Raw genomic sequence first — 15,956 nt, 5'->3', positions numbered from 1 at the left:
ACTTTGTCTGAAGCTCTGGCTGGCTCTAGATAAAGCGCGGCACCCAGCATTTGCCTATAGGTGGTGGTGGTGGATTCTGGCCACGCGCGGCGAGTAGAGTGTCTGCCATTCGTCGCACGTCAATGATATGTGGTGGAAATCCACGTCGGTCAAGCTCTAGAATCCACTGAACAAGAGACTGCTCTTCAATAAGTGATAGCTTGCGCCTAGTAGACGCAATCTCTGACCGTGGCTGGACACCGCGGAGACGCGTCTGGAGTGTTGATTTTGGCACGTCATACGCTTTCGCAAGAGAGTAGATAGAACTTTTTGGATTATTATGATAGGATGCGATAGCAAGGCTTAGTCTGCCTTCACGAGAAGTCTGTATAGAGCGTTGTTGTCGCGGCATTGTGGTGGTGGTGTAGAGCGTCGCGTCAATTTTGGTGGGGCGGCCAGCTTACTGATACGGCCAGCTTACTGATAGAACACGTTAGTTAACTAGTTAGTCCTAGTGTCTTGCAACTATTACAGATGTGAGATACAAGACGGCATAGAATCAACGTCTTAACAAGAACAACCACTCCGCATCATTAGTGTGGTCCGATATCGGCACTATCAAACGCTGAATTCATGGTGTAAGCCAAATCCATAGATCGCTTACATGTGCCCAGACACAAGAGACTGCTCAGGACGAGATACGAGATACAAACTTTCCTACACTTTTTTCCCTCCTGTAGCCTAAAAAGTCTTTGTGTGACCATTTCCCACTCTTTGCGCGTTCTCAAGGGTATGAACACAGGAGAGTGCTCTTGATATTGAAAGGATTGGTGAACACTCCAGTGAATAGCGTATGTGCGTGATACTACCAAGGTTAAGGGAGCATACTCCCATTTCATGTCCATTCATCGTATTGTTACGGTCAAGGAGAAGGAGAAGGATAGATTGTGACTCGAGATAGGCATTACTTATAATCAATATGAGCTTGGCAGGTGTTGTAACGAGCCCGAGTGCTGTTCAATTAGAATCAAGACTACAATTCTTTACTCGTTTTAAATACGAGGGTAATTTGACCAAGGTCAACCTAGAGTCCTCCATGCTCGACAGGCGACATGCTATATTCAGCCCGAAAGCAAGTCCAAGCAGAAAGATACGCTAAAGTCAGTGCACAGCATACGCTCGTATAAAATAGTCCACCTCTATCCCACCACAGTATCAGCCTTCACAACTCCACACCTACCATCCCTCCATGCGGCATCTCTCCCCTCGGAATACCCACCCAGCCACTCACAATCCACCCGCTGAAAAATCCGATCATAAAAAAAACCTGCCCATCACATCCCCCTATACCCAATCCCTCCCCCCAAGCAACCACAAAGATAAGCCACTAACCCCCCCTAAGTAGATCTTACATACACAAGCGCCCGCAAACTCCCTTTTCTTTGCGCCTCACTACCCACATCCGTCCATCACACACCCCGCACTGTCCTATTCGGTCGCAGACTCAGGCCCCGAAAAGGGGAATCGCCTTGCGTAATAGTGCCGAATGGGAGCAATCGGGCGATTACAGAAAAGGGGAATGTGCAGGATTGCACATTTTGGCACATGGCATGCAGGGCAACCACGGACTGTCGATCAAGAGAGAGAGGGATAGAGGGGGGGAGTGTTTGTGCACTAGGTTGCGCGAGTAAGGTAGGTGGGTTGCAAGGGTTCGAGATGTGGCGATTGTATGTATGTACGTACATACATACATACATACATTCAAATTTATACTACCCCTACGAACTACTTTGACAAGGCATACATTGGCATATTCCATCCTGTATCCTTAGAAAGCAAACCCCCCCTCTACTACGAAAAAAAAGATAATCCGCATACCCTCCAAGTCACTAAAAAACCACAGGATCAAGAAAACTAACCCTTGTCTAACGGCCCGACTCACACCATCCATCTTGCTTACTTCCAAAGAACCAACTCCCAGGTTTAAAAAAAAAGTAAAATTGTTAGCAAAAAACAGAGCCTTGGCGTTTTCTGGCCCTACAAGGCCTAGGGACGTACTTTTGATAATCCGGAATCTACCATGTCTAGTCGTAGACTCACGTGCAGAAATTGCCTTTGTTCATGTACTGCACCGTCTCCTCATCCCATGTATGTGCATACATCCATCTAGACCATCAACACGCACATGTGTGTATACACGCGATACCCGCACTACCCACATCTTTCGCATCTGGCGCATCTAGCGCATCCGACATCTTCGCATCTCCGCTGCCCCCTCCGCCCCTCCGCTCTCCTCCGCCAAACCCATACCCATACCCATACCCATCTGACTAATACCCTCCTTACGTCCGTATGCCTACCCTCTCTCTTTCTCTCTTTCTCTTTCTTCCCTGATCCTTACCCTGGTCTGTCAAAACAGGCAGGCAGCCCACGCACGCACACACGCACGCACGCACGGCTCGCGTTTCACACCAGCGAAACGCTCGCTCCAACCCGCGATCGATGCGTTTGGCGTGATGAAACAAGTGGGGATTTCTCGGGGATATCAATCGGAATATCTGCAATCCAGCATTCTTTTTGTGGGTTTAGATAGGTGCGTGGGAGCGGAGAAAAGAAAAAAGAAAAAAAAGGAGATTTGCGCGAGTGTAAGTAGTGCGAGATTGTATGGGGAAGTAGGCGCGAGATGGAGAGGGGGGGAGGGGGGGGCACGTAAGGTGGAGAGTCTCGCAAAAGACGTAGAGAAAGAGAGAGAGAGAGGAGGTGATTGGTGCGAAAAAAAAAACAACACGCTCCACCTCCACCTTCCTGTCCACATTTTTTTTTTGTATACAGTCAACTATCGTATCATCTACCCGCATCTTTCACATGCTCCGGCATACCAAACGAAGAAAAGAAAAGAAAAGTAAGCACGGGATTTTTTTACCTTCTCTTCCACTTCAATTTAACCCGGTGGGAATGAAAGCATCGGTCGGACGGAAGTATGTCAAGCGCGTATTCTAGCTACATTGATAAACGATTGCGAAAGCAAAATAAAATAAAATAAAGCGGGTTGGCAGGTTAGAAAATGGGGAGGTTGAACCTGGTAAGAAAGTAAGATAGTGTGATTGAAACTAGTTGTTTCCTCTCTCTCTGCTGGTGTTTTGTGGATTTTTCTTTAATCTATCTGCGGGAGGAGTTTAGATCAAGAATACAAGGAAGAAAAACGCGGGATCCCGATGGATTTTGTTTCAACGAAAGAAAGATAACGAGCAAAGCCAAATACTAGTAATGACATCACCATCGCCATCAGCATTTCAATTGCAATAGAAAGACAAAAGCACAAAAAAATTGAATAATGCACACGGATTTCCCATTTTTGTTAGGTAGCTTGAAGTAAAAAAACCTTTCGGAGTCTTGATATAGTAGATCAAAAAAAGACTCGTTCTTGTCTTTTTGCGAAGAAAAACCATACACACTTTCTTTACCAGCGCTTCCTCCTCCTCCACTTTGAATTAACCAGCTCGGAATTTTTCTCCTTCTCCTTCCCATCCATTTCCTCCTCCGCCTGCCATTTCCGAAAAACAAGGTATCACATTCCCAACAAGACCCCATGACCGTAGTAAATGCAAATGAGAAAATGAATAAAAAGGCGGAAACCGGAAGTCCCGCCAGCCGACTCTTCAGAAAAGAGGGGCTAGAAGAAAAAAGAGGGTGCGAAGAGAGGAGTTGTTCGTGTCATGAGACATGTCGTGTTTCAAGACGAGGGATGTCCCGCTTCAGCCACGAACAAACAAAAGTCGGCCCCCCCTTGCTTTGTCTACCCTCTCTCGTTCAGAATAACTCGTGGAAACCATAATTCGAAAAGGAAAACAAAAAGGACATTTGGAGACCAAATCGGGTAACCCAGGATTCAAGGAAATCTGGACATGGGAAATAAATAAAAAGGTTGCGTGTGGAGTGGTGTGGGGGGGTATAACCGTGCGTTGCCAATGGACGGCTAGATGCTGTCACTAAACGTATGAAAAAATTGGTGGCGCAGATTTCCCCAAATAAATGCCGAGTCGAAAGGGTAATAATGAACATCGCGCGAGGGCGTGTTGAAAATAGAACCAGGTATGATGATGATGGAGAAGAAGAAGCGAGAGTGGTGCACTACGGACATGATGAACTCCGACATGCGCCATGGGTGTGTGATGGAAAATGACGATAAGAGAAATTACAGTAGACAAAAGAGCATTGACGGTAGTTGCAAAAACATTACGAGTGGAATAGATCCCAGGCTCTTGCGCAAAGGCCAATGAATTCCTCCTTCTTTCTAAGCTGCGTCTCTGGCGAGTCGCGGCCAGCGCCGAATGGGCCCAGACGAGGCTGTTGGCGGCCGAGTGGAGGGGTGCCATTGTCTTGCTCATACTCGTCGCGGCCACGTCTCCGAGAGCTAGTGCTGCGCTGCGACTCTGGGCGGACAAGGTGTGTTGATGAAGCGTTCTTATTGGGCATTGGCGATGGGGGCGTTGGGGGCTGGTGGCCACCGTAATGGACCAATCGGGGGAGCAGATCTTCTCGGCCACCTGACATTTGCTGGACTGCCTCCTCAGCAGACTTGTACTCGCGGGGCCTTGATGTTGGCGGGGGCTGAGTGAACTGTGGGGGTGGGAAGCTTGGTGATTGCATCGGGGGCTGTACGTTGGAGTGCGAAGAGTGTCCAGGGCTGCCGTTGTGATAGGCGTTGCGTGCCGTTCCAAGAGGCTCAGGAAAGACGTCCGAGATGGGTGGTAACCGGTTGCTGGTCTGCTGGGCCGGGACATGGTGAATGTGCGAGGACTGTGACAGGTTTGATGGCGCGTTGGTGTGCCTTGATGAGGGTACGTTGCTGCGCAGGCCAGTAAAAGTTTGATTGAGGGGCGCCGACTGGATGACACGGTCGTTTGCAAACGACTGGTGTGAAGGGGGCGCAATAGAGAGGGCTGGAGGAGGGCCCTTTCGGCGTGAGGTCTGGGGAGTCTTTATTGTGCGGCCGAAAGCACCAATCTCTGTGCCTGGACGGGGCTCGTCTGCGTCTGATGGGCCGCCCTTGCCGTGCTTCTGGCGAGCCTCGATAATCTGTCTCTGGCGCTCTCTTACATCGAGACTGCGTTGGAGTTGCTCGCGCATGGTGGGGTCCTGAGTGTGGAAGCCAGGTGACAGGCAAGCAAGGCCTACATCGAGCAGGTTTGCAGAGGGCTGACCAGAAGGGCGAGCTGTAAGGGCACCGGACGAGTGGACAATGTTGTGGTTGGAGAGGTTGAGACGCTGGGGTCGGTGTCGGGTGGTGGTGGGCATGTCTGGCGAGGAGGGCTCCTTCTTGACGACTATCTTGGGGGCCGGGCCGCGGGATCTGCGCGACGAGGGACGGTTAGACATGAGGGACATGATGTCTCTATGCGGAGGGGACATTGAGGTGGAGGTGGGTGACGAGGCCGACATTGGACGGCACGAGGGAGAGTGTGAGGTAGAGGAGGAAGAAGAAGAAGAAGAAGAAGAGGTAGAAGATCGGGAGGAAAGACTAAACGACGTACGAAAGAGGGGAGCGCTTTGCCTCTGCTCTGTGCTGTGCACCTGGACTGGAGGAGGTAGGTGAAGCATTGTCGTGGGGGGGCAGTTTGTTTGTGCGAGAGGTAGGCGTCAGTTGGTGGGGAGAGGAAGTCGAGGGCGCAATGGGAGCATATGTCCTCGAGGAGCCTACGCCGTCGACGGGCGCTGGTGCCGCATGCTGGGCAGGGGCCGGGGGATTGGCGACAACGGTGGTCATGGTCGCGTGTGGGCGCCGGTGTGAGAAAGCAATGGGTCGGGACAGGTTGATTGTAGGAGGGTGAGTGTGGCAGGGTCTTGTAGGAAGTCCGCTACACCAAGTGTCGAGGGATGTGCGCAGCCGGGGCAGATTAGAGGCTGGTGCAACACGGGCGCCGGGGGGGGTGGAGGATGGCAGGGAGGAGGGTGGGCTAGCGAAGCGGGGCAGGCGACGAGTGCTACGAGCCAGCAAGCCAGCGAGCGAGCAAGCAAGCAAGCAGGTAGACAGGTGGCGTGCAAGCAAGTGGAGAGGGAGAGGGAAAAGGTGAGAGGAGAGTAAAACAAAACAAAAAAAAGAGCCGGCGAAAGCGAGAGGGCGTGGGCGCAGGCGTGGTGTGGGCGTGGGCGTCGAGGGCAGATAAAAATGGGGGGCACGGATGCCGGGCAGCTCTTGGAGTGTGTTGCTGCTAGGAGAGCTAGGCAGGCCAGCGGACGACAGGACCAGGATGGATGGAATGGGTGGATAGGACAGGATGGGACAGGATGGGATGGGATGGGATGGGATGGGATGCGCACACAGACACGCACATGTGGGCTAGCCGTCTTACTCTAGGGCAGCCTCGAGACGCCAGGCATGGGCGCGAGTATTGGGGCCTAGGGCGAGCAGATGTGGCGGCCAACCGCTGTTTCGCATAGGCACGTCGACTGTGAGGGCAGCTCGTCGACGACAGTCAGCACCACTCAGCGCTGCGTTACAGGCCCCATTGCCAATACTTGGCCGGCCGCCAATCACCACCACCGCTGCCTGCTGAGGCCTCCCGTGTTTCACGCCCGCCCATGCCCCCGTTTGACCACGCCCGAACCGGCCGACGGTGGAGCGCGAGGGTTGCGGGCGAGGCCAGCAAAAGGCCCCGCGCGAATTGGCCAGGCACATGGTTCATGGGGCGCGCGTTTCACCATGGCCCTTGCAAGTAGCGAGTGCAGACCTTGGACATCACCATATTTGCCAGCACCCTTGTCCAAACCCCAACTCACACGTGGCTGTCAATTCTGCCCGCTGTGTGCCTGTGTGCCTGTGTGTGTCTGCGCTTGTCCTTGTCCTTGTCGCGCTGTCTGTCCGTCTGTCTGCGTCTGCGTCTGTGTCCATGTCCATGTCCATGTCCATGTCCGTGTGTCCATGTGAGAGCTATCTTCAGACTATACTACCACTTACTAACTATACTGTACTATTTTCTGACCTTCAATGTGTTCGCGCCAGGGAGATTGCGCCTTCCCTATCGACATTGTGATTACCACACCTGTCCATGTACATATACTCACCTACTACTATTCACCTACATACACACATGCCATGTCCAGGATACATTCCCTACCTACTGTGACTCATCCCATTCCTATCCCTATCCCTATCCCTATCCCTATCCCTATCCCATCCCATCCCTCATCAACCGCCGTCACGAGACCTGCCAGCGAAACCTATCCTGAAACATCCAACCCTCTTTTTTTTTCTCGCCACGACACCCCGACTGACCGCTGTCCATCGCGCCTGCCACGCCGCCGCCTGCTGGACCCTTTTTTTTCCGCCTGTCGAATAGTACAACGCCTCCAACAAATGTCCATTCTCACTTACACGCAACATACTTTGCCCTAGCCCGTGCTCGCCCCTCTTTGGCTTGCTTGTCTGTATCCACCATGCTCACTGACGTCGCCATCCAAGTAACTATCTAGGTATGTACGTACGTACGTACGTATGTATTGTAATGTATCTACCACAGTAAGCAACCATCTACAAACATCCACCTGGTGCCTGCCATATTTGTCCCCTCCCCTCCCCTCCCCTCCTTCCCCTGCACTCGCCGTTGGCGACTGCCCCTTCCAGCTCTTGCATTGACAAACCACTCATCTCACCTCCACATCCACGTCCACCGCCCATCCCAACGCTTAGCACCCCCTCCGTCTGCCTATATCGCCCTCCCTTACTCTCGCTTCCGCCCGCCTGCTGCATCGCGTCGCAACAACTTACCGGGTCCGGCTTGAAAACTACTTCCTCCGCCTGGAACCAGTGGGTCTGCCTGTCTCTCCATCTCTGCCTGCATCCAACCCACGCGCTGGGATAAGATAAGGCTGTGTCACCACTAGCTGCCACTCCGGCAAAAGATCGTCTGGCCTTCCCCTTTGGGCCCTCGGCTTATTGCGACTGCCAATGACCAATCACGCCCCTGCCAGTACCTCGTCTTTGCCTGTTACTGCAAACTCGCTCAAAGTCTCACCTTGACGTCCTTGGCGCCCGCCCAAACGCTCTCAGCCCGTCCCGGATCTCGGTCCGGCTCCTTAGACCCTCTCAACATGAAGCACTCCATAGCCTTTTTCTTCAACTCACACGACCCAAACAACGCCTCCTGCCGCCTCTAGACAACAACCGGTTCCGTCCTACCATTCCCACTTCCCAAGCCTGTCCCACCTTCTTCACTCGGTACTCACTCCGCCCACGTCTGCCGTCCCAAATTCTTTGCTACCGTTGCACCAATACTCTGCCCTTGTGTTCAGTCTCACAGAGCTGTAATCTGCCATGCGCCACAGTCCCTTTTGGGCTCCACTCCAACGACTACGCAAAGTTTGCGGATGCCTTCCGCAAAAAGCCCCCCATGCATGTTTCCACTGATCGTCATTAGCTCCAGCCAGCTCCTTCATCCGCAAAAACAACTTTAACCTGTGTAGATCTTCTATAACCAAGTACCTTCTTGATGCTACAAGCTTTCATTACTGGCCTCTTTGCATCTCGCCTAGGACCGTTTCAAAAACACCGTTGCATGGCCGCATTACCCATGCCGTGTCACCGAGACCCTGAGCTGGCCATGGTCCACGATGCACAGCAGACTGCCTACAGCATCGCCAGCTCTTGTCTTGCCAAATCCGAGCGGACAATAAACAAAAACCTACTACAACAAAATAAAATTGGCCACTCTCTCAACACATTGATAGTTCATGCCATCGCGCCATGCCGTCCATGACGACAAGATGCTTCTCTGCTACTCCATTCACACCCTCGTCACTGCCAACCACTATTCCCCTCTCAATCCGGAGCTCCGCATCCATTCTCGGCCACCACGATACCCCAAACAAACAGACTATGCCCTTTCCGCCGCCCCTCGGTGATTAGCTTTCTGCATTACCCCGGAAACTCTATCTTGGTAAGACGACTGCGCCAGTCGCTATTCCGACAAAAGTACTGCTATCGCAAGGTATCTTATTGTTATCGTCAATGTAGGTATACACTGATCGTCGGGCAAGCCGACATTACTATGAACATCCCGACTGAATATGGTCCTGGGGGTAAGATGACTCGTCATGGATTGCCTGATTCAGGGGGTTTCTTTCCACCCCATGGTGCATTGACATTGAGCCTTTGCCTCCCCCGCCCTTGCAATGCGATAAAAATAACCCTTGTTGTTTGTCTTTTTTAAAATAAAAAAAAGGAAGCAACCGAACAAAGTTTAATGCATTGATTTGTTATACCAGGAAGTAAAATAAATGTTGTGATCCATAGCCTCTTGCAAGCATTAAACTCAAATTTCACCCTTCCTCATGCATTTGGAATGCTCTTCACATTTGCAATCACTCGACATGAGAAAGAAGTATATGCAAATGTCTTTGTATCACTTGAGCAATCGATCAAAATTCAAGGACGAAATCCAAGTTGCAAATGTTTTTAACTCATTCATGCGTTTTACCCCCCATACCATGCTAATAAGACAAAGTGGTAGAAACCCAACTAAGACAAACAAACAGACAGACAGACAAAAAAACAATATGGCTACAAACAGCTTTGCAATCTTGAACCCGTAGGTAAGAAAGAAAGAAACAAAAGGAGAAGAATAGGGAGGAAAAGAGGAAAGCTATTACATATGCTTATACCCAATTGAGAGTCTCCCCGAGAGAAGAGAAAGGAAAAAAAATAAACTTTAAAAATGTCCAGTGGAGAGGGAAGGAGAAACCCATGTGACACTGGTGCTTCCCATTCTCCCTTTTTCTTTTCGCCAAGTCCCCCTTCAACCACCTAAAAGACCTCCTTTTCGTTCTCTTTTTTTCCAAGCCTCGTAGACAGAGAAGGGAATGCTAGAATGTGTGAAGATCCACCACCACGCACTCATCCCTTTTTCTTTCATTTCTTCAACCAGCCAGCCAGCCAAAAAAAAAAGATAGACGGCGTGCAACTTCTTACGCCTTGAGAGTACCGTAATCAGCGTTCCCCCGCTCGTTCAAGCTAAACTTGCCAAACTCTTTCTCAAGAACCGGCGTCTTAGCCTTGACATCTTCCTTCTTTCCCTTGGCCTCTTCAACGAGAGACTCGACAACCGTGTCCTCGGAGTCCTCTGCACTCTCGTCCGCAGACACGGAAGACGATGACGCGGGCGGATCTTCTCTCCCCGCGAGCTTAGAATCGATTTCCTTTTCCGCCTGCTCATCCAACTTACTCGTCTCTCCCTCGACATCGACGAGCTCCTCGCCCTCGGCCGGTTCCTCACGCGCATCGGGGACCGTCTCCTCGTCGAGCCGCCAGTCCTGGATCGCGCGGATGATGTCGACAGCCAGCTGCCCGTTCTTGCGCAGCGCCTTGTCCCAGTGCGGCGGGATACCCGTGCTCGCCACCACCATCATGCGCGCGACTGCGTGCACGAGCATATGTCGCATTGGGCTCGACTCCTCAGTGTTGGCGTAGATGTACTGCACGCGGCGCAGGCCCGGGTACGAATCGCTGTACTTGTACCACTCGCGCACTACCTGCAGGACATCGGCGACTAGCGCAGGGATCTCGAATTTCTCGGCCATCAAGTACAGGTCGAAGGCTGTGCCAAGATCGGCTTCCTCGCGGGGAACGGGCAGGCTGGAGGAGTAGAGCCAGCCGACAAAGGTCTTGAAAGGGAGGTCTTCTTCATCTGGGAGTCCGAAGGACTGCGTGCGTGATGACGTCGAGGACTTTGAGTAGAAGATTTTGCGGAAAAAAGGTGAGTGGTGACATAGCAGTTTTTCGTGGAGGATCCAGTGCGTGTTCTCTGGTCCGACGTAGATGTCTACCATTGAGCGCGAGAGGAGCCTAGAGTTTCATCCTGTTAGAAACGACATTGGTCTACTGCGCTGCGTGTGATTTTCAAATAACGTACTCATTGAGCGGCTTGTCTTGGACATTAGACATGGTAGCTTGTGCGATTTTATCCTTTCTTCTTTTCCTAGAATATCTCTCTTTCTTTCGTCTCTCCCTTTTTTTGGCGGTCGTGGCGGCACCTCGTAACAGGATAGATACAATTGACCTTGTTCGTCCTCGCTCTTTTTAAACAATCTACCTCTCCTTTTCTGTCAGGTAAAAAAGAGAGAAAAAGGGGCAGTGAGAGGGGGAGAAGCGGTATGCGAAAGCTAAGAGTATGTGCATATGGGTGCAAGCCTCCTGCTTTTCTTGCCTTTCTCCTCAGCTTGAAAAGCACAATGACGTAGTTTGCGTGTGACATGCCGGGTGGGCTGGACTTGCGCGCCCCAACGCCACTCACGCGCGTCGCCTGCCTTGGAAGAAGTATCCTTGCGCTTGCAACCCCTTCCCCATCGTATGACGGGGTCGCTTGGGTTTGCGTACGTGCGACGGAAGAAAGAATCGCAGCTTCTACTGGCGATATGCGCATATAGGGGATTTGAGGTCTGTCGCCCTGTCTTTTCATTGTATGCATGAAAATGCACATGTGTGTATGTCTTTGACTTTGCTTTTCCTTCCCTAACCCCCCGTGTCTCAAGTGCGGTGCTGGTTGGGCCGGTGGTTATTGCATCATGCTGTGTTACATACTTAGAAGAAGATGCAGGGATGGCTGTAAGAGTGACGTCGACGGTAAAGTCATTGCACTACTGACAAGCGAGATTGGTGATGAACCGCTGTTCTATGGGTCCAATGTTCTAATTCGTCTACATACTTCACATTCAATCATCCAACATCATCTCATCGACCTGTCCACATACACGTTTCACAATGCGATAATACTCTCTTTTGCAAAATGATTAGATACCTAACTGTGTTATTTCTGTCAGCCCACACGCACAGTCATATGCATCACCCTTAACTCAATTCCCCACCCGTAAAATCTCCGCAGCCCTCAACACCGCCTTCGCACTCTTCTCAACCCACTCCTGCGCCGCACCCGTATCCCCTTTATTTACGCTGTCCGTGACTGCCGGAAACACATCAGCGCCATACCCGTTATCAATGCCCGGCGCACTGATCACATTCTTGAACGTCTCGCGCCCAGGTAATCCACCCGACGACGCAAAGCCACGCGAGAAATCACGGAATTTCGCATTTACAACCCCCAGCATCACTGGATCCTGAAATCCCACGGCCGTCTCAGCAACCCGTGCAATATTCGCAGCCTGAGCCTCAAACTCGGCAATCGCATCGCCCAGCGGCGCGAGATCCAAGTCCTTGGACAATTCAGAGTCTGTGATTGTTTCGTTAAGCTCGGAGAGGTAGGATTGCAGGACTGAAGCGGCGTTGGGGAGGTCCCAGGGGATGAGGGCGTCGTCGGCAATGTGGTAGGCGATGAGGGTGAGCCACTGGCCGATTGCCTTGTGGAGCTTGAAGTCTGGGTCACCGAAGCGCGACATCCACGCGTACGAGTCATAGTTGGAGTGGTAGTGGTAGATGGGGTCGGTTTTACCGCCGTCGGAGCCAATGTCGATCTAGTGGATGTGTTAATGGTCAACAAGTAGGTGAAGATATGTGGCAACGTACACATGCGATGCCGTTTTGGTAGAAACTGGCATAGTCGGAGCCACTGCCCAGCGGTGGGATTTCTCCCTGGGTAGTGTTGTGCCACATGTCGTAGAGCGTGGGGAAATCGCCCCAGCCTTCGGGGAACAAGACTTTCTTCATCTGTTCTACGACCATGGTGTGTAGCTCTCCGCTGCCGGAGAACGAGGTCCTCGGACCAGACACTGCAATGTCGAGGTTGAGATAGGCGACTACACTTGTTGTGAGCCAGGGCAAATGCGATTCAACCCATTCAGTGGAACCCTGGAGGCCGAATTCCTCAGCGTCCCAGGATCCAAGGATGCTGTTCTGTATTAATCAATGTGGATTCTGACGCGGACTTGACATACATTGTTCTCCTTGGCTTCCAGCCCTTTGCCACCAACTTTCCAAACGCATTCGCCAGCTCAATCAAAACAGCACTGCCTGAATTTGGATCCGCAGCACCGCCAATAACCCATGCATCTCGATGGTTTCCAATCACCACGACTTCGTCGGTAGTTCCGTTGATGACACCAATGACGTCCCACACGGGGGCTACCCATCCATTCATGAGATGATCTATATGTAGGAGCGCACCGGGTGCAGGACCGCTGTCATAAGTTATGTTACTGAACCCACCAGTCCACCCACTACGGTTTGCTTCCTTGGCAGATACACCGTGGCCTTTGAGGGCCTCAAGAAGCGGAAGAGAATCTTTCATGCTGATGGGGATGGATGGGATGGAGGGTGTGTACAAAGAGATATTCCCACGGGGGGAGTCCCACGAGGAAGCCCAACCGACCGTCGTAGGATCGCCAGAGTACAGTGAAGAGAAGCGTACGCTACCTCTCTGAATCGAAGAAGGATTCCTCGCAGGTCCATCTATCTTTCGTCAGTACTCACTCAGACAAAATCGTAACAAGAGGGCGTCAAACCAGGATACGCCTTATACCCATTCTCAACCGTAACCTCCCCATCATCCAACGGATCCGTAAAAAGCACACACCCCGCCATCCCATTATCCTGTGCATTCTTCACCTTCGTCCCACGATATATCCCCCCATAATTCGCAAGCGCAATCTTGCCCTTCAACTCAATCCCCGCATCTTTCAGGACCTGGAAATCCGCTCGTGTGCCGCGTCTAATCTCCCCAAACACAATCGCATCAGCCTTCTCCATCCACTCCATCGGTACCAAAAGAGAGAAAGAGAAGGAGGAGAACTCACCCAACATACACATACTCCCCCCTAACATCCCCACTAGCACTCATCGCATGATACGCCGGAATCACATTTGGATACCCACTCGTCTCATCCTCAACTAACACATCCTCCACAAGCCTCGCCTCATGCAACACCTCTCCCCCTACACCCTCCAGCCGCAGCGCCGACCGCTCAGGATACGTATACCAAATCGGAAACTCAACTACATTCACCTCGGTGAACCCCGCGCTCCGCCACTTTTCCGCCGTCCACTCCGCCATGGACCGGTTGTGCGTGCCCAGGTGGTCGCCGTGCGTGTAGTACGAGGACCATGTGCGCAGGGCTACGGCGTCGAAGGAGTTGAGGAGGAGGGATTCGGTGGGGGTGAGGGGGGGTGGGTAGGTGGGTGTGTCGCGGATGCTGTGCTTGCTGGGGGAGTGGGAGTGGCGGCTGATGCGGGCGTGGAGGAGGGACCAGTCGCGTTGGCAGGCGAGGGTTGGTGGTGTGAGGAAGAGGAGGATGAGGAGGGGGATGAGAGAGAGTATCCAGGACTCCATTGTGTAGTTCCAAAATCACCAATTGACGAGAATAGAGGTTAATGGATGGGAAATGCACAGTATCTTTCGCATTGAAAGCTTGGGGAGTATAAGGTTTTATACGTATCTATCTATCTATCTATCTATCTTATTATCTTCCTTTTCGTCCGTTCCTTGCTGCGTTAACCCCGCTTCAACATCATCATCCTTCTTTTTTTTACTGGATTGACAAAAAAACAAGTAGAGGGAGGATGCAGGTATGTCGTGCTTCCCCCCACCAAACGTACCTGCCCTTTCGAGCATTAATCCGCGGGCGGGGGAGCGGGGGAGCGACGTTTGTGTGGGGGAGGTGAGCATTGAGCGGTTGAGTTACATGCAAGCACAAGTACCGTTGCAGTTGTGGTTATGTCGTTGTAGTGCAGGACTTGGCGTACATCATTTTGCGGCTTTAGCTGCATGTTATAATCGGGTTCCTAAGACAGGGTTGGGGTGGGTGAGCGCATGGAAGAGGGGCGATGTGATTGGCCGTTGGAATGGCTTAGTGTTTTTGGGTATAGTAGGTGTAGTGGGATGTTGGGGATATGTGTCTGCGGATGGTGGGTGGTTGTGGGATGGGTAGGAGAGTATGGACTGGGATCTCGACTACTAGGTATTTGGCTTATAGCAGTGGATAGCTGGTTAGAGGAGCTAGAATAGTAGGTAGCAGGAGGAGCGAGATCAGTATGCAACCACAGCAGCCAGAGTGAATAATTATGGTAGTGGATAGATAGTAGAGTGATATAGAACTCAGATTGCATCTTTCTTGAGTGCTGTTTTGAGGTTGTCATCATGATGTTAAAGAATACTAGGCCTGAAAGCGAACTAAAGCACCGCTGAATGTAGACGCAGCAATCACGATAATCTGAGCTGAGGGCAACGCCGTGAGGACTCATCGATCATCCTTCCCTGGGTCAGGATAGCTAAGAGTAGATATACAGCTTGGTCAGAAGTTTTGAATGTCGACCAGCTATCCAGCTTTTGCTCTATTAGTCTGCGAGATGGCTCTGTTATACCTAGAATGTTCGGTATTACTAAGTATGTAGATACAAAGCTCCTGATTAGTGCCGAGTGAAGTCGTAGCTAGGTTTTTTTTTTAAAAAAAAAGCAGCTTACCACTTCGGTAGGTTTAGTTTCACCTCTTGTCGTAGTCCTATCCAAGCCTAAGTATCTGGTACCGTCACCAAGGGCACCACATCTGCCCCACATTACTGGTAATAACTAATCGGGGTATACGAATATGCTATCTTTTAGCTGTAAATGATAGTATGATGAGCAGGAGATCTGCCTACATACAGAGGTTAATGCGAATCTGGCATGGGCTACCGTAAGCCTAAATCTATTAAACTTTCGGTACCTTTGCTACCCTTCTCTCGGTGAACCGGAATACCCGGACTCCAAACAAGCCACTCGCTCGGCTAATTGGTGAAATGGGAATAAAATAGCGTAGCATCGACGGTATGAAGCCCGCCTCAAGCCATTATTGTTGCTGATACAACACTACTATTAGTATTTTACTCAATGTGCACTTCATTATAGTAAATCCACAGTTCGCATATTGATCTTATCAATTTTTAATAAAATGACGTTGTAGTAATGCTGATGTGTTGCAGTAAAGGTAACTCGCTTTGGTAGAATACTCCGCTTGGTCTGAGTTTCCCGGTTTTACTGATCGACTAAGAACCACCC

At 51.2% G+C, this 15,956-nt stretch overlaps 6 protein-coding genes across 6 annotated transcripts; 2 read left to right on the top strand and 4 right to left on the bottom strand.

Annotated features, from left to right (window-relative positions):
• The first annotated feature begins 1,950 nt into the window (after window positions 1-1,950).
• Window positions 1,951-2,756, top strand: COCSADRAFT_246634 (uncharacterized protein). The gene has a single exon (XM_007706002.1). It carries the CDS (start codon window positions 2,165-2,167, stop codon window positions 2,570-2,572), a length of 408 nt encoding a protein of 135 aa, XP_007704192.1. The 5' UTR covers window positions 1,951-2,164; the 3' UTR covers window positions 2,573-2,756.
• A 365-nt stretch (window positions 2,757-3,121) lies between these two features.
• COCSADRAFT_246624 (uncharacterized protein) lies at window positions 3,122-3,679 on the bottom strand. The gene has a single exon (XM_007706001.1). It carries the CDS (start codon window positions 3,568-3,570, stop codon window positions 3,265-3,267), a length of 306 nt encoding a protein of 101 aa, XP_007704191.1. The 5' UTR covers window positions 3,571-3,679; the 3' UTR covers window positions 3,122-3,264.
• A 536-nt stretch (window positions 3,680-4,215) lies between these two features.
• On the bottom strand, window positions 4,216-5,367 carry COCSADRAFT_99944 (uncharacterized protein; the record flags this gene model as incomplete). The annotated part of the gene is made up of 1 exon (XM_007706000.1): window positions 4,216-5,367. One exon carries the CDS (start codon window positions 5,365-5,367, stop codon window positions 4,216-4,218), a length of 1,152 nt encoding a protein of 383 aa, XP_007704190.1.
• A 1,627-nt stretch (window positions 5,368-6,994) lies between these two features.
• COCSADRAFT_40379 (uncharacterized protein) lies at window positions 6,995-7,548 on the top strand. Its single transcript, XM_007705872.1, has one exon. The coding sequence runs from the start codon at window positions 7,076-7,078 to the stop codon at window positions 7,373-7,375; it is 300 nt and encodes a 99-aa protein (XP_007704062.1). The 5' UTR covers window positions 6,995-7,075; the 3' UTR covers window positions 7,376-7,548.
• A 2,208-nt stretch (window positions 7,549-9,756) lies between these two features.
• Window positions 9,757-11,027, bottom strand: COCSADRAFT_246597 (uncharacterized protein). The gene is made up of 2 exons (XM_007705999.1): window positions 10,887-11,027; window positions 9,757-10,819 (listed from the first exon to the last, which is right to left on the bottom strand). The coding sequence occupies exons 1-2, from the start codon at window positions 10,916-10,918 to the stop codon at window positions 9,943-9,945; spliced, it is 909 nt and encodes a 302-aa protein (XP_007704189.1). The 5' UTR covers window positions 10,919-11,027; the 3' UTR covers window positions 9,757-9,942.
• Window positions 11,028-11,671: 644 nt separating this feature from the next.
• Window positions 11,672-14,252, bottom strand: COCSADRAFT_151036 (uncharacterized protein; the record flags this gene model as incomplete). The annotated part of the gene is made up of 5 exons (XM_007705998.1): window positions 11,672-12,441; window positions 12,494-12,815; window positions 12,862-13,375; window positions 13,429-13,634; window positions 13,720-14,252. The coding sequence occupies 5 exons, from the start codon at window positions 14,250-14,252 to the stop codon at window positions 11,827-11,829; spliced, it is 2,190 nt and encodes a 729-aa protein (XP_007704188.1). The 3' UTR covers window positions 11,672-11,826.
• Window positions 14,253-15,956: the final 1,704 nt, after the last annotated feature.

This window comes from Bipolaris sorokiniana, assembly GCF_000338995.1.
Source record: "Bipolaris sorokiniana ND90Pr unplaced genomic scaffold COCSAscaffold_15, whole genome shotgun sequence".
Classification (NCBI taxonomy): Eukaryota; Fungi; Ascomycota; class Dothideomycetes; order Pleosporales; family Pleosporaceae; genus Bipolaris; species Bipolaris sorokiniana.
The sequence above is the reverse complement of the archived record's forward strand: the minus strand, read 5'-3'. Positions and strand labels throughout refer to the sequence as shown.

Excerpts from the sequence above, each read along its gene's own strand:
- COCSADRAFT_246634 (XM_007706002.1), top strand. The coding sequence starts at position 2,165 with ATGTGTGTATACACGCGATACCCGCACTACCCACATCTTTCGCATCTG.
- COCSADRAFT_246624 (XM_007706001.1), bottom strand. The coding sequence starts at position 3,570 with ATGGGGTCTTGTTGGGAATGTGATACCTTGTTTTTCGGAAATGGCAGG.
- COCSADRAFT_40379 (XM_007705872.1), top strand. The coding sequence starts at position 7,076 with ATGTCCAGGATACATTCCCTACCTACTGTGACTCATCCCATTCCTATC.
- COCSADRAFT_246597 (XM_007705999.1), bottom strand. The coding sequence starts at position 10,918 with ATGTCTAATGTCCAAGACAAGCCGCTCAATGA. Across the intron at positions 10,820-10,886 it reads CAAGACAAGCCGCTCAATGA|GCTCCTCTCGCGCTCAATGG; the intron begins GTACGTTATTTG and ends ATGAAACTCTAG.